Source organism: Dermacentor albipictus, chromosome 1, assembly GCF_038994185.2.
Source record: "Dermacentor albipictus isolate Rhodes 1998 colony chromosome 1, USDA_Dalb.pri_finalv2, whole genome shotgun sequence".
NCBI lineage: Eukaryota > Metazoa > Arthropoda > Arachnida > Ixodida > Ixodidae > Dermacentor > Dermacentor albipictus.
The window spans coordinates 380,389,698-380,414,029 of NC_091821.1; the positions used below are offsets into that span (position 1 = coordinate 380,389,698).

At 47.5% G+C, this 24,332-nt stretch overlaps 1 protein-coding gene across 2 annotated transcripts in view; it reads right to left on the minus strand.

Moving 5' to 3' along the window:
- The window catches only part of ClC-a (chloride channel protein 2), a 130,889-nt gene extending 111,384 nt beyond the window's left edge, over nt 1–19,505 (minus strand). The window contains exon 1 of one of the 2 annotated variants that reach the window (XM_065429740.2): nt 19,045–19,505. Coding sequence is in view for 1 of the 2 variants with exons in the window: in XM_065429739.2 (XP_065285811.1) it covers nt 19,045–19,119 (75 nt within the window). In the remaining variant the exon portion in view is untranslated. The remainder of the gene's footprint in view (nt 1–19,044) is intronic. The other variant, XM_065429739.2, reaches the window with a different exon arrangement.
- Nucleotides 19,506–24,332: the final 4,827 nt, after the last annotated feature.

The window sequence follows — 24,332 nt, forward strand, 5'->3', positions numbered from 1 at the left end:
GACGCGACTGGCACTGGCGCCTGCGCTGACAGTGTAAAGTAAAAACAAAAGGCACCAACCGTAACGCGATCTCATTCCTTCCTACGCATTCCTCTGCCACGTTATACGCTGTAATAAACCCAACATTCAAGGCCATCGCGTAACAATGAACGCCGTCGTCGTGTTGTAATGCAAAACGCGTCTTTATTACTTTTTTTCCTTTTTCTTGGAACTGACGGCTATTGTTACGCGAACGGTGGACGGTGTCGTTCGTCCTCCTAAGTAGATGTGATATGTGAAACTATCGTGAACGGGGGCGCCTAAAAAATGTGAACGCAGACGTCCATAACACAACAGAGAGCTCCGCCAGAGTAAAGGCGGCCGTCATTCGCTACGACGCCAACTACAACGCCTTAGAACACGTGTCACCACTGTCACCTTACTCACTATTCATCCTTTATGATCCGTTCAATTAGACTCGGTGTGGGGCTTCACTGTATAGTGAGCGGCTAGAACAACGATTGCAACGAGAAATAAAGCGTGGGCATAAAAAAAAAGAAATGACAGTCACTTAATTAAGTGTCCTTACGTGATTTGAATGCGAAACCATAAAAACTTCTCTAATTAATTGGTTACGTCCATGATACGTGGCATTATACCTTGTCACGTTTCCTTCACAACTCTTAGTTCATCTTAATGCACCTTAATCCACCTAGCTCTATTAAATACCAACCCTAATCCACCTTGACTCATTTTATAGGTCACCTTCATTCACTTTACTTCACCTTAATTCACTTTACTCTAAATTTATATTACTCTAATTCACCTTAATACACTATAGTTCACTTAAATCACATAAATTACCCATATTTACTACTTGGTTTATTCCTGGTACCACTTGTTGCGGACAACGCCGCGGCTTTTCTGCCTCGAGGGACATATATTGGTTTCGCATTAATAAACCATGAAATAACCATGGTGTTACTAGCGACCACGTTTGCTTTTTTAAAGAATTTGTACTGGTACACCCACACGTCCTGGTGCAGAATTTGTTTTTAAGTATAACAGCGTAATTTTGCGACGAGGATAAAACCGAAGAACAGACAGGAACCAGCACTGCGGGACCAAATCACGCAGAACTGTGCAACTATACATAGCCCAATATTTGACGTTATACCAAATCAAAATTTGTGTGTTGCCTCGTCGTTTGCTTATTTTGTTATAGCGCAAGCTAGACAAGGACAACAGAAGGCACATCGTCCTTGTCAAGCTTGCGCTATAACAAAATAAGATATGCCGTACCAACAAGCCCCTATCGCTATCCTCATCGTCGTTTGCGTCGCCTCGATAGCCAACGTGTACCAACTATGCTCCATCTCCGCCACTCCACGCAGATCAACGAAAGATGCGGGTCCCTTCAGCCAAACCAGAACTGAGATTTAGCTACGTGAGCACTCATCCACTGCTCACTGCTGATCACCCTTTGCGCGACGTCGACCGAGTGGAAGCTGCACGGGAGGACCAACGGCGCACAGTCGTCCTCCCACTTTCTTCAGAAGCGCGCAGCCAGCTATCGTCATGTTAATTGGCTGACGCGACAGCCTTCGCTGCACTAAAGACGTTTGGGAGCGCCTGCCACCGTGCACGGCAATATTCAGCGATTTCGCACATATTGCATCGAATTCGCGGTCGCTGCAGTATCTGCGAACACGCGGCCTCACTATCAGCCGCATTTTGTGAAAGCCACGCGTCTCCCCAACCGCGATTGCCGCTATGTAACCCACATTGTACTATAATTGGCAGTGGCTTAGCTCGGCTATGCCAGGATATGCGTAGCGAAAGCCAAGGCATAAGCGTGGTTAGCCTTGGTTAATCTTGATTGCAAGTCCAGGTTAGTCTGGTTGTCTAGTTATGTTGCGGCGTTTAGCCAGATGTTCGGCGCGCTGTTCGTCTGTTTTCTGGGCGATTCGTTTCGTCTTCATCTCGTTCCGATGTCGATTCCAGGCCTCCTCCTGCTTATCAGAATTGTCGCCGTCCATACTGACATTTCAATTGCGGTTGCGGCGCACGCGAGCTCTCCTTTTCAATCCTCCGACATGTTATCAGGCATGCGACGCAGCTGGCGAAGCGAGTGGAGGCGAACGCAACGACGAGGAACGCGGTGCGACGTCATGCATGCCTCCCCGGAGCACGGCCACGGCGAAATCGCAAGTTCGCGGCCAGTGAAGGAGGAGGAGGAGTAGATTTTAATGGAGAGAAAGGAGGAGAGGTCCGCCTGGAGAGCGTGTCTCTAGCCTGCTACTCCTCACTGGGGAAAGGGGAAGTGGGAAATACAGGGAAAGGTAGGTGGCGGGTGATTATGTTATGGTACAATGAGATACTATATACACGTTGTCCAATATGCGGATGCGCACTGTAGACGCAATACACGTAAGAGTAATCTTGTCACAAAAAGTTATTGCGCAAACACATTTCGCACTGACTGCACGTCTCACAGCTTCTAGAGGCGATCGTCTAAACCAGTCTCACTTAAAAAGTTCAAAAGTGATTTTATGGCACGATGGGCACAGTCAACACTCCTCCACGCGCCCAAAAGCTTTTCTTCTGAAAAGGGGCGGGAGTCCAAGCAGTGAACTGTAGATTTAAGTGTTCTTCGTTCGGCCGCATATTGAGGGCACACGCAAAGTACGTGAGATATTGTCTCGACGCTGTGACCAGTGAAACTTTCGCTTTAATACATGCACGTGCTTCCGGTCGCGTTCCCGGCCGTGATCTGTTTCGCAGACTGTCGCAACCGTGCGCGTCCGGACTGCAAGGCGAGAAACAGAAAAGGGGAGCGGCGCGCCGTAGCGACGCGCGGCACGCAGTCGCGCATGCCAGGCCTTCGCCCTTTCCTCGGCGGCAAGATCGCCCGCGATATACGATTACGGAGAGACGCAACAGCGCGGGGTTACGAGCTCCTCGAATAACAGTGCCGTCTCTGTGTGCCAAAGTCTTCTTGCCCGCCCCGCGCACAAACACGCAGCTTTTATGGCAACGCTTAGCCAACACTAAACGCAGATTTCTGAGGAGCGCGTCCAGGCGAAAACAGGGCCGCGGAGAGCGCCTTGCTAGAGCGAAACGAAACAACGCAACCTTTAAAAAAAATCGTATCAAGGTGAATGTTTTGTAATGGCTCTTTTCATGCGATTCTATTGATTTCGTACCACCCGTGCCGATGAGGGCTCGATCCTGGCAATGGCCAGAAGATGAACTCGAAAACTGACAAACTCGAAAGTACAGTTTCCAGTCTACTGGTTGCTGTGTTTCTCAGAAACTGTAGAACGTCTGAATTTCACTGCACAGCTAGACTCATTAATCAAATCTCGGTTAACTCGACTTCCCGCTTACTTCGGACACACTGGAAAGTCCCGGAGAGAAACCATAATTCAGTATGGAAGGAAAACTGATCCGGTTCGAACGCGGAAGCATGTTGCTTTGGTTGGTTAGACCACATTTGACCCCTACCGGCGCCAATTGATTTTGTGCACAACTGTTACTCAAATCTTGAAAACAGAAGCTATTCAGAAGGCGCAACTGCCTTAAATGAAATTGAAAATGATTTCTTTTTAGTTTTTACTGCGGTGGCTCCGAGCTTCCACCCGCGAAACCATTCAATCCCGCCGTTTCCGTGTCCTGTCACGACCCCATATTAAGCAGTATACGCTTTACGCGGGGCAACTACAGAGCGCCGCATGACTTTCGTTTAGGTCTTCACCGGTTGCTAGCTGGTTGCGTCGCGCTTCAAGAGCAAGAAGCAAGCAGGCAGCGTGAAGACTACTTCGAGCAATAAAAGAGATGTGAATTCGTTCATTTTTGCGCCGTTAGTTAATCGGGCCTTTGGGATAATTCGACCTTAGCGGCACAACTATGCATCATACAGTTCTTCCTTCTTTTCTTCTTCTAACTAAATAAACAAGTGAACAATGGCCATGAAAATATCCCCATCTCCATTTCGGTCCCAAATATTACCAGACAAACATATACTGCAAACGATGTAAAGCATCGATCGGCATGGCGAACCCCCATGGCGTAAGATGATTTAGAATCCGAAGTGCACTTCTCATTAACATTATTTTATTTTTTCTTCATATTTTTCTCATGCGCTCTATACACGCCCTCTATTGAACTGTGTATCCCATTGCCAAGGCCACCTTGTTTTTAACGACGATCGCTTCAATTTATGCGGAGCCAGAGAAAGAAAAAAGAGGAGAAAGACGCCGCGTCCAACAAACCCCGACGACGAAGTGCCCGTTGAGTAAGCAGTAGAGGTGAGTGCGTATAAGCACTCGCGCGAAGCACCGTAACGCGCGCGCGCCTATATACAGGACTGTACGTGCGACGCTCGACGCTGCACGGTCGGCAATGCGAGAGCTCTCGCTCCTGCCCAACGACGGGGGGAGGCGACGGCGAAGAGCACGGTGCCGCCGCTACGCCGATGCCGAGCTAGCGCGAGATCGTGAACCGCGAATCGCGTGCATACACGCACTATTATATATTGCGCGCAGTACCACCACGGTACCACGAGTACCAGAGGAGTAATGCGCCAAACACGTGGAAGGCATTACCGACGTGTGTGTGTGTGTGAGCCCGCATGTCTGTCTGTCTGTCTGTGAGTGCGTGTGTGTGTGTGCGTGCGTGTGTGTATGTGTGTATGCGTGTGTGCGTGTGTGTGTGTGTGTGTGTGTGTGTATGCTTGTGTGTATGCGTGTGCGTGTGTGCGTGTGTGTGAAATCAAGATTTCGACGAAAACTGGTGTCGCGATCGCTCATAAAAGGAATGCCATCTTCGAGACTTGCACTGTACAACAAGGCCTCCGCATGGGAGCCGAAATGTCTTGGTATCTTTTCTTTTAATGTTGTTGGTCGGCGCCCCTTTTTACCCTTGGGGATATATATATATATATATATCGGAGAGAGGGAGAGAGAGAGAGATCGCGTTATCGTGCGACGTGAAATGAACACCCCGACGACTGCAGCGATGAGACGCCGGAAGAGAATACTACGGAAACATACTGCCGTTTAGTCCTCTGGCGCGACGACCGCGGGAAGCATTGCGCTCCCCGTGCCGGCTAGTGCCAATTCGCATGCTATGTAGACCTGCGGTCTCTCCTCGAACTGCACGTTGTTGTCGCTGTTAGCGTGCGCTGCATCCCAGCTTTGAGAGGGATCGAGTGATCTTCGAAGACCAGTAGAGGGCTGAGTGACTATACAGTACATATCGAAAGACGCCTGCTTAGCTCGGCGACACTGCAGTGAGCTGGGCAACGCGAGGTGCTCGCAAAACGCGCACAAAGTGCACGCGAGTAAAACAACGCAGCCGTGGAAACTAAATCATGCAAACCAGAACCATATGGCAAAAGAAATTAGGAAATTTGCAGGCGCAAGTTGGAATGGGCTAGCGCAAGACAGGGGTAATCGGAAATCCCTGGGAGGGGCCTTGGTCCTATACGTGGACATAAGAACAGGCTGGTGATGAAGTGCACGTCCGCCGCTCCTATATTCAATCTGATCCCCCATCCGCCACTCGCCACAACGTACTGGCCTTTGCATGTAATGTGCAAGAAAACGTTCGCGGATGTTGTATTGCTTGTATAACACAACCTGCCGCGCTTATGACAATCTACAAACGTTGCTACAGCATTAACAATTCGCAAATTAGAACTGCACGTGCGGAGACTTCAGCTGAAAAACATCACGCCACCTTCGATCGAGACTTGAACTATACATAAGTAAACAGCGCTAGGTGACGAATCCAGGATATTCCTCTTAAGCAAGAAGTGCTGTATCAGAGCATATATGCATACGTCACGGTGAGCAAAAAAAGGAAACGCTAGCATATATATATTTTTTTTCCTCGCCGTCTTTCCGGAATGACGGTCCTTGGCCTCCAGTCACCGCTGCCGGCCGCATCCCTAACGACATTCCCTTCAACGCCATAATGCGCGCACGCAAACCCACAAGCAGACACACCAACGTAGCAGAGACGGAAAATAAGACGGCGATCGCCGTCACAAACGGGCGCCCTCGATTTCCGTCGCCGTAGAAGAGAGTGAAAGTCCCTGGCTGCACGGCGCGGATGCACTGCTGCGAACATTACCGCGCATGCATACGAAGGCGCACCGACGCAACTGAGCGGGTCTCCCATCGTTCGCTCGTCGATGTATTCGAGCCAGCGTCGGTCACTCGAGGCGCCCGACGCGGCCGTTACGGCCCGAGGAAACGGCACGAAGGCGGGGAAACGAAAGGAGATGGGCAAGGAAAGAAAAAGAAAACGAAACCTGTTCCGAGGCGATCCCAGCGAAACTGCGCAGGCAACACGCACAATATACGCGCGCGCGCGCAGGGACGTACTAGAGTTTTAGAGTAGGGGACGCAAGCGGCTTGCGTACGCAAGAACTAGAAGCGATGGTGCTGCGCATGCGCAGACCCACCCACGCAAGCCACTTGCGTCCCCTATACTCTAAAACTCTCTAGTAGCAGAGTATTGACGCCAGCATCGAGCCCGTACACCGACTGCAGTGCATACGTGCTTGGATAGGTCTCGCCATCGTTCGGAGAGCTTTCGTTCGTGGCTGTATGCACAACACGCGCGTACCGCGTCGCGTTTCTCGCGACGGCCCTAAATTAGCTCTTATTTAGGAATTTAAAATACTAGCAGAGCGCTATATTACGCCGCTGTGTCGTTCTATGTTACGCCCCATGTCCCCCACTCCATTCACTGGCCTATACTGGACAACGCTAATAAAAATGACGAGGAGGTGGGGTGCAGCTTCTATCGCGGACAGCGTAGCCGTCTTGCTTGTGGCGAACACCTGAACTCACCCGCCACGGCAGAAGGTAAACCACCAGCCTTCGATACTTGCAAATGGTCTCTGTCCCAAAATACGGATCGAAATCGAGTATACCGTATGTATGCGAAAACGCTGAGCCTCGTTTGAACGTTACAGGTACTTCAGTAAGTACATAAATAAATAAATAAATAAATAAATAAATAAATAAATAAATAAATAAATAAATAAATAAATAAATAAATATGTATTTGCACTTTAGAAATAGGAATGTGGCAAGAAGGTCACGGAAGGCGTTCGAGGCTATGAGAAGAGGTCAGCAGAGGCGCAGAGGCGCGCAGAGGCGCCTGCAGACTCGCGCGCAGAGGCGCCTGCGAACATCTATGCCATCAAACTTGCAAATGTGCATATGTATAGTGAAGTACTACTACGTCGAACGTCGCCTGAGCTAACTATCCAAATCAGCGAACTTTAAAGTAATGCGCAAAAATGACGTTGCGGCTTTTTTCTGTCAGAAATTATGTGCATATTGCATCTTGGTGGTGACGCCAGGCGCATTTAGTTTCTCTCGACTGAACTTTCACTTTAGCGAACAGTTTGTTAAACTCCCTTAAACCCGTTCAAGCGAACTTCTATTATAGACTTAACGTAATTACCGAACTAGGATCGCTGAATTTCGATCTGTCGTAGTCCGCGCTTCCGTTTCATTTTTCGTTTACGCTGATTCCGTACAAGACGACGTTTTGTAGACCGTACAATAAGTTACGCGCAAACTAAATATGACACGTCTTTAGAGCACGCGCGATACAGGGGCGTGAAGCGATGTACCCCCCCTCTCACGAGTCTCAAATTAAATTGTCTCCACAGGTGACGCTTGGCAGCCCTTCGTTCGGCAGGTGATGGGATATAACGCCTAAGCAGCCACGCCTACGTACTTGTCCGTCACGCCTGTCGCGATCCACGCCTGTTTGGCGAAGCGGCTCATAACGACCCCTCAGCTTTGACAACGTATACGTCGTGCGTGCCTTCCGATAAATTAATAATGTGTCTGTTTGGTTTGTGAATACGGCTATTTACCTTCGATTTCTCTCTGGTTTAGTTTTTAGTTTTTCTACGCCTTCCCGGCTCTAGACGAGGGGAACATTGTACACGGCAGAGACGCACAGAAAGGACCAATATACTATATGGAAGCGATAACTAATCGGTAACTAAGCGCGGCCTCGTGGTTGAGTGTCCGTGACCACCTCGGGAGGACGTGTGTTCAAAACCACGCTGTAGCCGGTTGCCTATACTGGTTAGCCAAGGACCGGTCCCGCATTTCGGGCAACGAAAGGACAATTTGACCTTCCTCAGAGACACTGGTATCAACGAGATACTTTAGTTTGTTTGTATGTTGCGTGTTGTGACGTGTTCTGTGTGTTCGGTGCACTTATGACGTGCAAGAGAGCACAGCGCAAGAGAGCACACGGCCAAGTAATGCGAAGCGCGGACAAGTCAGAGGCAGAGCTCACAAAGATTATATCGTTCGCGAAGAGTTTCTGTCGTTAGCCGGCTGCCTTCATTGCCGCACTTACATGTTCGCTAAATCGTTTGGCCGGCGCTTGCTTTTACGAAGCGTTAAACAGCGCACACACTATAAGCGTCTTTGTGAACACAGGCCCAGTTCTTTGGTACAGTGCACCTTGGAGAGGCGAGGAGACGAGCTTCCATTTGCATGACGCGCTGTCAGCCAGACAAAAAGGAAGCCGGGCGACGGTGCCGGTATGCGGCGCTCACAGACAGCATGGCGACGTGCCAGCGACTGAAAGCGACGGCTGACGGGCTCGTTACGCGGACGACAAACCGATGTTTGTTGCCCACAAAGGAAAACGCGCCACGGGTTCGCGAGCACGCTGAACGGCTCGGCCGACTCCAAAGAACAAGGAAAAGGAAAAAAAAAAAGGTTTGAACAGCACGCAGGGAACACGTGCTTTTTTTTGCTCGAGTACACGCATGCCGATCCTGGAGCTGCAGCGGAAGAACACGCTTACGTCTCCGCGGATTCTTGTTCCGCTCAACCACGTGGAACCGAACCGTTTCAGCTCGCGTTCGTGCCTCGCGAGGTGTTGACCCGCACTGCGCTCTGAGCAATGACGTCACGCCGGAATGCGCTCGTGTTTGCTCGTATGAATGGAAGCATGCTCCCGCCACGGCTACCTCGCTCGAAGCGGACGACTGAGGAGCGCGATTTTATGACGATTCGGAAAGCGAACCGGCCTAGCGTATAATCCGTCAGGATGGAGTTTTCGCTAGCAAAAATGCGGTTATTACCTACATACACAGCGCGCGAGGGCAAGCGATCGATTCGCTTTGCGAGCCGTTATAGGATCGTACCCCTGGACCAGGATAATGTGACGACCTATCCCATTGCCATTCCTCTTCACGCTTTGTCAATGGTCCTGGAGGCGCAGTATACTCCGCCTACGCGTTACCACCGGGATCGGCCAGCAGTGATTGGTCGGAGATAAGAAAGGAATGGGAGCGAAACGAACTCCTAGAGTAAAGCGTACCTGAATTATGAATTCGTCACCGCGCGCTCAAGCTTCCCATCCAGACAGCAACACCAGACGACATTGCCTATATAGCGAGTGGTGGAACCTGCTCATGTATAGGAGACGTTATACGTGTTCGCCAGCGCGCATACGCACTCGAACGCTGCCCTGAATCCGGCAAGGCTACTCCTCTCAAGTTGAAGCATGCAAGCTATGAGACAAGCGCGTCTATTGCTCTGCAAAATCTTCTTCCTTCTTTCCTTCCTTTTTTTATTTTCTCTTTTTTGCCGTCGAAGTCCAAGTGCATGGTAACCACAGCACTTGACGTTGAAACAGCCGCAACGCGTCCTTCTGGCCAAAGCGCAATGCCTGAACCATCGGCTTTCCCAGGCGGTGTCCTTCACGATCAGTCCTTCACGCAAGGACTGATCGAGTTTTAACACTTGCTTAGTTTCGGCGATCTGACGAGACCCAGAGCATTCAGCACGACATGGTCGACGGCACGCTGGAATAGCGCCAGCCAATATGTTCGAGGCCGCGTTGCCTCGAACATGGGGCATCGACGGCGACCGACACTCAGCGCGGTTCCTCTCTCCCTCGATACATTCGGCGACAACCAACGAATGCAGTGGCAAACGTATACCTTCGTCCAACTTAGGGGATTCGTACAGATGCGCCTGCAAGGTCGTTCGCTCATTTAATTCTGCGGCCTCACGGTGAAAGTGAACTTCTTTCAACATCGGAGTCGCAGAGGGCATGTATAGCGCGGTTTTGTGGGCGCAGCTTTTGCTGTAATTTCAATAGCTTTAAATGGACTTTTGGCCTTTGCGCATGACGTCACGGCTCAAAATCGTGCAGGCCTCCTCTTAGCCCTATATGCTTAGTGGCCTGTCAAGAAACGAACTATGCGCACCAATTGTGCGCGAACCCGCGTGCTCACTTGTATAACCACGGCGCTACTGGCATACGAGGTTTCGGCGTGTCAACCAACCCATCAATATTTGATCGGCGACTGCAATTATACTGAAATCTCTAATCAACAAATAACACACACGCTCCACGGTTTAGGTCAGGTTTGTCTCGAAAAGAAATCCACCTCTCCCCATCCCAAGTTTCTTGAACTGAATTGAAGAAACGAGCAGACGTGCTATGACCAGAAAGCATGTAACGCAAATGGCGACTATGCAGATGCATACGCGAGAAATTTCGTGTCTGCGCTAGTTTCTTGAGGCTGGGTACACAACTTTTCTTTCCTTCATTTTTTGTTTCTTTTGTTTTCTTACAATGTATACATTCTTAATGAACGTCTATGAATGCAGCGAAAGTGGCCTTTACACAACGTTATCGTCATCTTATTGGCCGTGCGGCAAGGCCGGATTGTGAGAAGTGCGCGTGCCGGAGAATATACAGACCGCGTGCTTTATCAGTAGCCATATATCACAGTATTCGCGAGAAAGACAATCAGTGGAGGAATATTTGGCAAGCATCGACAACCGGCCACTTTCATGAAGGCCTGCTTTTAGGCCCATGGCCAAAATACCCCTTTATCAAAACATGAAGCCCACTGTGGGTTTTTCGAGACACCGAACTTTTATCGTGCCTTTTCATAACATATCATCACCATATTCACTTTCTCCTGTTCCTTTTGTTCCCCTTCCCCAACGCTGAGTACCAGGTTTGGAAAGAGTAGTTCAGGCCAACCTCTCAGCTTTTCTGACATATACAACAGATATGCAAAGTATGTCCGCCTCACCTATGAACTTATCTGTTATATATATATATATATATATATATATATATTACAGCGAAGTTCATTGGCGAGGGGGACATACTTTGCCGCTAACAACGTGAGTTCCAGAAATATAAGTAACAGAAACTCGTGAATTAACTTTTCCTTTAGTACCTTGTGGGCATGTATGGCAAATTTGGAGGCATTCACATTTTAATGCATCCCCATTTTCTAAATATATTGAAAATCGCACCTAATTCGAGATATCCATCATCAAACTTCAACGCTCAATTCAGGCAAGTAACGGAACCGAGCACGCCGGGTGCGCTGCAGGAAAGGCAGGCCCGGTATCATTTCAGACGGAAACAAGCCAGAACGGCAAGCACGACAAAGTTTGACACTGAACGTCGCGGCCAGTCGCGGCTGAAGGCTTGTCTGGCAAGCATCTACCGCGACGTGTCGTATCGGAATTTGCCGCGACATGTCATCCTTCAAACTACGTCACGGCGCGTTTCAGTACGACGTATATAGGAGAGGGGCGCGCATGGTTTCGATATTGCCAGGATTGAGCGACGAAATTCAAGGATAAATACTTGGAATTCGGGGCGACATTCAAGATTTAAAAAAAAAGCAAATAGAAGATTAGGGTGGACTAAAACGTAAGTGCCTCCAATCTTTTCCTACAAACAACTTCCCCCTAGACTCTAACAAAAACAAATGTGATTTAACAACTTTTTGTTTATTCTTCTTCTGAAACTCGCGGTATTACAGGCAAGGTACGTTCGCCTCGCCTAGGAACTCCCCTGCAAAAACGACACGTTCGCTACGCTCACACTCCTTTTATAAAAAAAGAATTGTATAATCTAAATAAATAAGAAAGGCTAATCAAAAACACCTTGCATAGCTGCGTCGCGCTGTCTTTCGTTGCGATACTTAGCCAGCTCTGCCGACATTCCACCTCGTTTCCCCTATACTTTGCGTACATGTACGTTCGCATACTGTACAAGAAGGAAAGCAAAAAAAAATTATCCGCACGCACGCGAATGAGAAGCTCGATTAGGCCTAAAAAACAGACGTCCGCAGACGACGGCGCGATATGTAAAGCACATGCACGCACCTACAGAAGCGCTGCCCGTGCAGAAAGAGCTCGCGAAACGGGGGTCGGCGGAGCACGCGGACAGACAAGAATCCGTGTAAGTGGAGCGTATCGTCTTCGTGTGCGGCTGCTCTCTCGCTATCTCGTCGTATACTCGCCTCCCTCCTTTTCTTGTCTTTTTCTTCTTTCTGCTTACTTTTTCTTTTCGTTTTATCGTTCCCTTTATCAGGGAGGATGGAAATGTCAAACGCTGCTTTTGGAGCACGACGCAGCTGAAGCCGTTCGTTACCGAGAAAGCGTGGACTACCTCGCAACCCCAATAAATCCGGAACCCGAAAACCCAAAACCCAACTCCTGTCTTGGCTACCAAATGGCGGCTGGCAGTATTGAATAAATAAATAAATAAATAAATAAATAAATAAATAAATAAATAAATAAATAAATAAATAAATAGAAATGTAATGCAATACGAAGAAATACCAAGAGAAACAGAAATAAATCTCGATAAGGAACCATGTCGAAAAAAATTGCGTCTGGTCGCAAGAGATACTTGTAGACGCACTTACTGGCGCATCGGATAAAGTAATGACGTGACATTTATTCGTGTTTCTCTTTGATTTTTTTTCCTTTTGACAATGGCATACTAATATTCGTCTACGAGACAAATTAAAGGTGTGCGTCACTACATCTGCGACGTCAAACACATCCGTCGTTGAGTGGGAGCATTTCGTGAAGCCTTCCAACATTGAAACGCATATCTTGACTATCATCAGACAGGACATGATGTAAATATAAACACGATTTACTACATCCGATTCCCTTTTCCGTGCTCTTCCTGTCATGCAAGGACATGACTCCCTCTCTCCAGTCAATCTCAGGTTTTTATTTTTAAATAAAAATAAATGTGGTCCTGTGGGCGAGAACGCGAATGCTGCTAAAACAACCACGCCCTAATTCCTTCTTTCTTTTTTTTTCGACGGGGGCGAAATGCAAGAACGCCCGTGTACCATGCGTTGGGTGCACGTCAATGAACCCCAGGTGGTCAAAATTACCATTGAGTCCCCCACTAAAGCATGCCTCATAATCATATCTTGGTTTTGCACGTAAGACGCCTATTACTTTTTTCTTTTTGCATGCTCTAATTTCTCCACTGACATAACGGCCATTGATTTATCCATCCGCTGACTCCCTCCACTCCCCGTTTTTTTCCTGCTTCTCTTGCGCTATTCTCGTCAAATCATCACAAAAGGTTACAAATACGCACACACTTATCGCAAACGCAAGGCCAGCAGCCCTTCGCGGCCAAGACGATTCGCCGCTGGAAACGAAGGCCATCGGGGTTGCTCTGAAACTGACGACAGCCAGTGAGCGATGACGCGCTCCACTGATATCCGCTGAGACAATCGCCGCGTGCGATGACTGATAGGCACTCAAACTCGCGCGAGTCGCGCGGTTCAAGGAGAGCATGTGGAAGAGCTGCAACGACCGGGATGGAAGGGTCGAAACAGCGGAAGAGAAAAACCGCGAGGACGCCTCCAGAAGGTGCCGGGAAAGCTCGCCCGCTACCGTCTCTTCAGCGGCACACCATAGTATGTACAGTCGCGGACAGAATAAAATGGACCACGGGATCTCCGAAAACGTTCAATTCCCGAGCAGCCTGTAGCAGTAACCAGTAAAACTGCCCACGACAACGTTGTTAGCATACTCTAGTCGAGGTCCAAAATGCAAATACCAGATTGCGTTGTGAGGTTGCGGAGATATTCAGCTTTTTCTTAGATTTCATGGTCCGTAATATTCTGTCCGCGACTGTACATATGTCCACAGTGACCGTGCCATAAAAGCTGCAGCGATGACTGACATTAAAAAAAAAAAAAGACCAGAAGATGCGCGAACTATTAGTAGGCATACAGGTACGTCAAGAACAGCGTCATTTGAGAATATCCCACTCAACGACCCCCCAAAATTTCCAAACTCAATCCAAGGTTCCTTACGACTTCGTTAATTGTGGGCTTTATGATTTCAGAACGCAACGTTTAAGCTTAACAACTGAATACAGGTAAGCGCAATTCCAAGACGGGACAGAAGGTAGACAAAGAAGCACAGAGGCAAACGACATTTTATTCTGAGGACTTCGCCTACTTAAGTACACAGCAGACCAGGATCGCGCAAGCGCACTTCCCATGAAGCCAACCAATTCATCATATCAAGAAGCGTATAGATTGCAGCATCACTTCTAAAAACTGCTTTTCTTTGCTACGCAAAACAACCGACGTATCGCTAATACAGGCACTTACTTTCTTTCTAATATGATACGCCTCCGTAATTTCACTGGCCTAATGATTGCCACTCCTGCCTAGAACTCGAATACCGAAAAGAATTGGCTCACAGGGACAGGAGCTACAATGCTTAGGCAAATGAAAAGAAGCTGTGTTAGCTGTAGAGTCCTCATGTTCCCGCACCCGATCGTTGACGCATCGGCCGGTTTGCCGGATATATATATATATATATATATATATATATATGTATATATATATATATATATATATATATATATATATATATATATATATATATATATATATATATATATATATATATACATATATATATATACATATATATATACCTTCCTGCACTTAAGCTGGATCTCGTACACAAAGCCAATGGCGCATGTGACGTATGGCACGGCATGCTTCTTTTTACAGGCAGGTTTCCTCGGAGGTTCCGAAATGCGTGGACACAACCCAGCAAGTTTTCGTGGCGCAGGAAACACAATAGGCACGTCGTACCTTTTTGACCCATTCTTCAGGCTGTGCGCAACCCTGTGAGCGTAGGGCACCACTTCCGGCTTTCTTGATCGTGTAACCTGCCTCTCCCCCCCCCCCCCCCCCCCCCCGAGTCATTTTTCTACCCTTTAGTTTCTGAAGCAGGGTCTCGGACAGAGCTGTCAAAATTGAACGAGGGAAGCCAGTCACCTGTAGGCGCTCAATCTGGAAATTGAAGCTATCCTGAGTGAAGTCAGCACAAGACTTCGCCAGCGCCGACTCAAGACATTGTGTTGCGATCTCTCGTTACTATGTGCTGAATCAAACGGCAAGAGTCCTTCAAGAACTCGCGGAGAGTATTTCCAGCAAATGTGCAGCCCACTAAAAAAACATGTTGATATCTAAAATCTGCAAGGTGTCATAGTCAGGAAGTTCATGATTAAAGACTTCTCCATGCAGTCTAAAGGGGCTTAGAATTTCGTCAACAATATAGGTACTCGTCTGGAAGGTATTAGTGTCTAAAATCACGACAAAGCCATCTACATATTTAAAAACTCGTAGTACCTTCTCGTTGTCTAAAAGGTTATTCAAGTCGCGGTCAATGGAAGCTAAAACAACATTACAAAGAACAGGGACAACACACGATCTAATACAAATGCCGTTTCCCTGGATATACACATCGTTGTCAAAAGAAACAAAAGTGGAGCATAGGTAAAACTCCAGTAAAGCTAGAAAATTGTCAACAGAAATCCCTGCAGAATTCTGAAAAGCCATCTCCCCATTTTCTTTTATCCAAGGCCGCACCGCAGGGAACACTGACCGCATGTGGTACTGAGTAAAACAGGTCTTCAATATCTATTGAAAACGCGAACCTATAAGAATCAAGTGAAAGAAAAAAAAAATTGTCACTTCTGTAGAATGTCTAATAGCGTATGGGTCAGCAATATCAGAGCATTTAGGTGTTTTAACAAAAAATGGCTGAGCTGCTGGTGCGCTTACCAGTAATACCAGTAATTGCGCTTACCAGTATTCAGTTGTTAAGCATGAACGCCCAGCAACAAATTTTGTTAATGCAACGTTTAAGGCTCTGGTTAGTAACATATTGCAGGTCTATACTCGCTATCTGCAAGGTTTCAACCTATCTGTATTCTAGACTGTGCGGCTTTTTCAATATCGCTCCTGTACATACGGTAGACTGAAGAGGCGCGGAAAAGCGTAGATGAGTTCGTAAAAATTTATTCTACAATGCCCGATGCAAAACGCTAATTACGAGTCACCTGCTTAATCGCATAACTGCGAAAATACGTCTACAGACGAAGAATTCGCAAGATTCATCGCACATTCTTAACGTTTCCTGTAGATCATTATACACAAGAGGAGTTTCACACCTGGCGATATACCACTAGCGAACAAACATTTCCTTTTTGCTATATCTATCTATCAGCACTAGCGAACAAACATTTCCTTTTTGCTATATCTATCTATCAGCACACTCCAAAGAAAGCTTCAAGGAAGAATGTACGTCCCAGCGAATCACGCGCAGATGAGGAGTCCTGTGAAGACAAAACCGTTTGAAACTCGCTTTCTTCAAGTTCGTGTTGTATACGAAATAAATCGTAGCGGGTGGACATAACGACGCAAGTTTGTCGTCTTTTCAATTATCCGTGCATTTCTATTCAATAATGCCCCTTCGACTTAATTGTCTGTATGACACACTGCAGATCCCTGCTTGTTTGGGCGCTGAAGGTTGCTTGGCCGCAAAAATGTTGAAAAAAAAATTCAATACACTCTCGTATATGCCTTTACCACAAGCTATACTACCCCAACCCTTACCTGTCTTCCGTGTGGATTTGTCCAGCACTGTTTATATCTTAATCATCCTCAGAATCTCAGCACATAAATGCAAAAGTTACACGGTTACACACTCACTGTTATTTTTACCAATGACCCCCAAATATTAGAACAAGGTTTCAGGGTCTGTGCCTAGCCATCGATGACCCCATTCGTTTCAAAAACGCACTATTAACCCTCTTTTTGATTATAGCTGGTCTGTAACTATCGTGCAACGTTTTTCTTTTTCTTTTCAGCTGCATTTTTCGGTTGACCCACCATGGTTGGTCAGTGGCTATGGTGTTGGGCTGCTGAGCACGAGGTCGCGGGATCGAATCCCGGCCACGGCGACCACATTTCGATGGGGGCGAAATGCGAAAACACCCGTGTACTTAGATTTAGGTGCACGTTAAAGAACCCCAGGTGGTCGAAATTTCCGGAGTCCTCCACTACGGCGTGCCTCATAATCAGAAATTGGTTTTGGCACGTAAAACCCCATAATTTAATTTTTTCGGTTGTTCGTGTATTATTCTGTATATTTACTTAGTATTGATTGTTCATTCCCATGTTACCGCATTAAGTAAGAACTTACCTGTTTCATTTTGTATATGCATATCTTATCGCCCCTCCCATCTGTATAATGCATACGTATGTAGCGTGAGGGCAAAATAAATAAATCGTGTTCGGACGGATGCCGTACTATACGTCACAGCTAGAACAATATTCCAGCGCTGGTCGAAAAAGAAAGAAAAATGTCCACCGCGTATATGTAAAAATTAGTCCTGCCGAGAGAGAGTGCGTGACTTACGCAAGCCACATGCACGTACAAGGCCGGCGCATCGGCAGGCATTTCTACGCAGTCAGAATACCAAGCAGTCCGCGACAGTTTCTAAAATGGCAAAAAACGCTACGGCACGCGGCAGGTGCCCGCATCGTGCACTTTGGATAAACAAAGCAGTTGCGCGACAAAAATATCTTCGGAAAGGAAGCCGGGAAAGGAACAACTGCCTTATAGGTATAGATGATGTTGCGAGTTCCACAACACCACTGCCGTTCGTGGCGCTGATGAAAGGCAAGCTATGCGTTATGCAATTAAGCAGCTCAGTCTTCCACCTATATCGCGGCATTCGTTTGTCCGCTCGCCTAAGCGACAGCTACGGATGGCAGAACTAATAGACATTTAACGCATTATTTGCTTCGACAGATATATCAATTTTACAGAAGGAACCGTGTGGGACCCTCCCATTTACCTTTATCGCGTATGGCAATACATGTATTGAACCACATAAGTACACCATTTCATTCTGATGTCCATTCCAACCTACAACACGATGACTTCTCATGCGAGTTGCTTGTGGATAACGCTAGTGACACAGTACGGTAATACCAAAACAGCAACGCGCCCAGTTTAAAGATAACCCGTTCCATTTTCTTCTATTTTGGCATGAAAAGGAACAAACGCGAGCCAGCTTGTAAACTTTCTGTAGTGTGGCGAAAAGGAAGTCATTCGGCTGTCAGACCCATTATTTTGCCTACACCGCCAAATCGTTCGAATCTCGCATGGCCAAAAGAAGAAAAGGAAAAAGAAAACAACGAACACATGCCGCTGCTCTAAAGTAATCGGCCGAACACTAATCCAGTTCTGACCCATATATCGCCGTCATCAACGGGAACCGGGCGCTCCTGTAATAAAGGGTTGTCAAATATCGACGCCAGCAAAGGTAGGCACTCATACACAATACGCGCAGCACCGTTTCATGTGCCGATCCATTGGCCGATCGCAGCTCGCCGAGCGTCGCCTTCCTATTTGAGACACAATGCCCGAGTCAGGTAACGCGACAGCTGATCGACGAAACTTCGGCGATCTGCGCCGCCGCAAAAAAGAACCATCGCACATAATAAGCACCGCCGTCAAATCAGTGCAAGCACGTGCGTTGAAAGGAACCGTCCAGGGCCCTCCGCACTTTAAACGAAAGTCGCCGGCACACGGCCGGACATCGCGATCATCGCGCACGCCTCAAGGAACGCCGCTTGCGTAACCGAGGTTGCTCTTATCTTATTTTCGAAAGTTGATAGCGTCACACTACAGACATATCAGCCACCCGGCGACGCGCACAAGGAAATATATTTCTCTTCGACTAACTTCCAAACGCGGTTGGCATCAAAGAAAACTCCCTCGCCTGTAGGTTTCCATTCCGAGAGGTATTGCGCTCGGTCTGCTCAACAACGAACAAGGCAGGCAGGACAGCCGCCGCATCGCGGGGATTTGGAACTGGTTTACTTACAAGAGTGTGTTCAAATCCGAGCATGCTTCGGCCGTTGAGGAGCTGTTCCTCGGCCATGATGTCTTCGGCTCGCATGTTCGCCACCTCCGGTATCGGGTCCTCCACGAAATGAAAAAAAAAGAGGGAGACGGGAGGTCACATCGGTGCCGTTCGCTTGTTCGCACGGGCGAGGCGGCTCAGGAACAGGCCGCCGACAAAGCAGACACTGTCAACTTCACCACAGAGACCACACACACGTTGCACGCACACATACGTCCTTCGCGTAAGCTCGACCACCGACTGTGTGAGAGCCGAGCGTGAGGCGCGCGCCGCGCTGTTGCCCGCTGTTGCTTGTCAGCTGAGAACGGGAAGCCGGTACGCCGGGGTCGTCACTTCCGGGAAGCCGGCATCGCCAATCCGGAGACGGCTCGCACGAAGCGGCGCGTCGCGCGTCCTGCTGTTCGCGGCGTCGTCTGCGATCCTCCGGCCGGATGGTGCGCGCGCGTAGGCACCGCTTTTTTTGTCTTTTTCGCTCGAAAATTCCTCGTAAAGTCGTAGAACAGCTCAGGCGTGCCTGACGCTGCTGTTGAAGAGATGGAGCGCGCTACTACAGAACGGCCGACTGCACTCGTACAACGCGTGGGAGATGGTAGCTCGAGCTCTTGCGAGTGTTTTGAGAAGGTGCAATGATCGCTTGCGCGGGAAATTCAAAGTACCGGCACATAATCTCGCGCAAAGCCTGAGGCGGCCCCGCCCCGAAGCTCTCCTTAAATGTTTGTCTCCCTATAGGCTCGCTCTATGCTACAGCACGAGGTAGAAAATTCTGCATCACCGGTACTTATGTTACAATAATACGCTGAAAACAGGAAGCATGCTTACAAGAAAATCAGGTTCCTTCCTCGACTATATTTTTCTATCATGTGACTACATCACCAACTTCAAAGAGCTGCTGTACTAACGATGGCAAGTTCACTTGTCTAAACGTTGGGTCCAGCGACGTTCCCTATTTGACCACTCTAAACCACTTCCAACCTTCATCGTCCTGTCAACTTTTCTCTGACTTGAATATCAACAACTACGCCTTTTCTGATAATAAGATATTACTGGGAAGTTATACAAGTAAACGGAGTTTTAAGTAATAGCCGTAATCCTGGAGCTCAATGACAGAACTCCGTTTTTATTGATATCTACATTCTTCATACATGCGATGGTAGTTTAGAACTAAAACAACCTGTTCATACAATATTTCACCCGCCGTGGTTGCTTAGTGGCTATGGTGTTGCGCTGCTAAGCACGAGGTCGCGGGATCGAATCCCGGCCACGGCGGCCGCATTTCGATGGAGGCGGAATGCAACAGCACCCGTGGGCTTCGATTTAGGTGTGCGTTAAAGAACCACAAGTGGTCAAAATTCCTGGAGTCCTCCACTACGGCGTGCGTCATGATCATATCATGGTTTTGGCACGTAAAACCCAATAATTAATTTTTTAAACAATATTTCATTCGCGTTTTACTCTCTTGAGAACTTTCATGCCTTCGAATGGTGTGGGTGTGCCAATTAGGTCAAGTCACGGACTAATTGGCACCAAATAGCAGTTTAACATAACAAATCAGCATACGAGTTACAACTATCTTTTCCGCTGCCCTGACTCTTCATTAAACATCCTACCCAGAACAATGAGAATGGCCAATACTGTATGTAACGCTAGAGGTGTTCTTGGACACACTAGTAAAAAAATGAATAAATACATGCCTACACCAGTTAAACTTCAATAAAGGTCACAAAGATAATGCCTGTACCACAACCTTCCCAAGTATCACGATAGTATAGTATATGGCCCCACATATTGTTTTAAACAGCTTTAAACTTCCCTTGAGTGAATAAACAACCCCTGCCTTATCTCTGTATGCTGGTTAAATCATGTCCCTTAATCCATGTGACGCAAACTGCCTCATTCCACGCCAATTTTCAGTATGAAAAAAAGTAAAGAAAAAAAACTCCGTGCCCTTCCACTCTGTGAAGAAGGATGACCAGCGAAGCTGTGTATGTGGGACCCTTAATGGCGAACTGCACCTCCGCCGCGGGTCGGTCCGGCATTGCACTATCTTCAGGATCGGCCCACGTATGGGGAGTTTTTTGCTTACCACGCTAACGACACGAAAATTTCCTTGAACGGTAGAGGTATACAGCTTCACTGTAAAAGACGCATATTTCCTGTAACATCAATTTAAAATAATCTCATACGATCATATGGAATCGCTGAATGAGTAGTTTGTGCGGATCGTATCTCAGGAGTACGATAAGCACAATTAATTGTCGTTTTTTTAGCAAGGAAACTTGGGCTATATAGCTGATGGACGTTCATGTTGGACAAACAAAGCTAAGGCTAGACCAGGACACAAACAAGTGACTGAATGACTACGCCATAGAACTTCAACGGACATCGCAAAGGTAAACGCTTTCTTCGCAAATTTCCCCGTAGTATAGGCATATATGGTCCCACACTGTTTTAAACAGGTAGTTAACATTGAGCTAGGGCTTTCTATCCCAATTTCAGTATGACTCAGTACCTCAGCGCTGCTTCGTCCGCCCAAGGCGTCGGAAGCGCGCCGTCTTCGCGTGCGCAAGCCATGGGCCGTTGGGGGGGGGGGGGAGGGGGGGAGGCGTTGTATTTCGGCAGCAACTGCGTATTGCGCGGCCGCGCGCGCCCTATCCTGAAAGCTGTCTGCGTTGGGGACATGCAGTCTTGGTGCGCCGACGGCTCGCACCTTTGCGAGTGCTGCGTTCTCGCCGCTCAGTTTGCGTTGAAGCGATAGACAGCGCCAAGGTCACTTCGCTCGCTTCTGCTGCCGCGCTTCCTCGGGCCAGCGTTTCGACAGCGAGTGTCCACAGTGATAAGTGTTATGTGTTCATGTTTGCCTGTGCGCGCTGACGCCGTCTCTGTTAATTCAGTTCGTAAGCGAATGTTTCCAAGTTCATACGACCGATAAAGCTAATACTCTTACTTCATATAGCTGTCTACTAATCTTCTATCGCGATCGATGCTTCATCTTTCGGGTTAAACTGCGTCTATTTTAATACATACAGTCTTAATCTATGGCTTTCTTTCCGCCAAATTAATGTTTTCGTATACGCAATTGAACGACTACATGTCGTTCAATAAGATAAAGCCGAGATAAGGCCCTCGGGGATGTCTTGGCCGAGCAACGAGCATTTCGTCAATTCAGCGCCAAGTCACGCATACATGTTGCAAGAAAAACGCCCTTGCGCCAGCTCCTCCAGTCGACTGGCTAAGGCGAAGGCTCCGTTTGCAAACTATACATGTACTCTACGGGCTAGCGCGGTTTGCCGTCAGTACAGGATACCACCTGGTACGTCGGTCGTTTCGTGCATCAACGCAACTCACTGAACGCACGCGTGGTTACTTTTTATCACGCGTGCAATGCCCTTAACAACGAGCTCCCTTGCTTAGTAAGAGTAGAAATTCCTTTCTCTTTGTTTTTTTAACTTTCTTTCTCAGTTGTATTTCAGTGCGAAAGCTTCGAATATGCTCATATGATAGCTCCTTGTGAGGAAGTGTGTGATGAATTGCGAACTTCCAGGTGTTGCCGCTGTCTCGGACGGAAATAAAAAATCATCCCTGTAGAATGAAACACATTAAATAATATCTATTTAGGCAGAACATGTCAAACGAGATCATGAGGAACTAAAATAGCCAAGACCTTTTGTATCTATTACGTTAAAAGTCGAAAGTCTATCGCAAAAGAATACCGCCACCACCCTTCGTTTTTTATGTTTTATTTCTCAGACATTTTTGCGGCTGTATTGCCAAGACGTCGCATAAAACTTTCAACGTAACACAAATGGCCATTACCGAAACAAGAATCAGCAAAACACGAATTATTAAGACAAATTGAAGCAAGAATATGGCGAACAAGCTAGTAAATAGGTGTTCAGCGGTATATGTAACTCTGGAAAATCACGAATGCGGCATTCTCACACACGTTGATCGCATGCATTGGTGCATAGCAGAAAATATAATTATACATATAAAGAATCACGACAGCATTCTCAGAAGAGTATTTAACGATCTTAAATAATCAAACATTGGGCCGGATGCACACTCCTATTCCGTTCTCCCAAATGGTCACTCTATTTTCGATGCATTGCTATTTTCATTAGTTATCGCAGCAAGAAAATAGGAAGAGAGAGTCTTGGGTTATAAGGTGAAAAACAAAGTCTCCTATACGGGGGCGACCAATCATCTAATCTGCATATGAGCTACCTTACAGCTCCACTCCATCCTTTTGCTATTTCCTCTGCATTAATAATGCACATATATCCAGCGGAGCAGCGGTGGCGTAGATGTAGAGCATCCGCCTCGCGCGCAAGAGGACCGTGGTTTGAATCCCGGTGCCGCGCAACTTTTCACCGGATGACGAAAAAAAAAAAAACGCGTGTCGATAAAATTGCACAAAAAGGCCTGGAGTGCGGCCTGATCCCGGTGACCAGAACCGGTAACGCACCCCCTCACCAGAGCAGAATTGGCCACCGTGGTTCAGTACTTCGCCACAACCTCCTATATGAATACAACAATCAAACCCCGGCCCCAGCAGCGGCGCAACGCTGGAACACTGGAAGCAACGCTGGAAGAAGTAAAGAAAGCCTTGGGAGCTATGCAAAGGGGGAAGGTAGCTGGTGAGGATCAGGTAGCAGCAGATTTGTTGAAGGATGGCGGGCAGATTGTTCTAGAAAAACTGGCCACCCTGTATACGCAATGCCTCATGACCTCGAGCGTACCGGAATCTTGGAAGAACGCTAACATAATCCTAATCCATAAGAAAGGGGATGCCAAAGACTCGAAAAATTATAGACCGATCAGCTTACTGTCCGTTGCCTACAAAGTATTTACTAAGGTAATTGCAAATAGAATCAGGAACACCTCAGACTTCTGTCAACCAAAGGACCAGGCAGGATTGCGTAAAGGCTACTCAACAATAGACCATATTCACACTATCAATCAGGTGACAGAGAAATGTGCGGAATATAACCAACCCTTATATATAGATGTCATTAATTACGAGAAAGCGTTTGATTCAGTCGAAACCTCAGCAATCATGGAGGCATTACGGAATCAGGGCGTAGACAAGCCATACGTAAAAATGCTGAAAGATATATATCTATAGCGGCTCCACAGCCACCGTAGTCCTCCGTAAAGAAAGCAACTAAATCCCAATAAAGAAAGGCGTGGGGCAGGGAGATACGATCTCTCCAATGCCATTCACAGCCTGTTTACAGGAGGTATTCAGA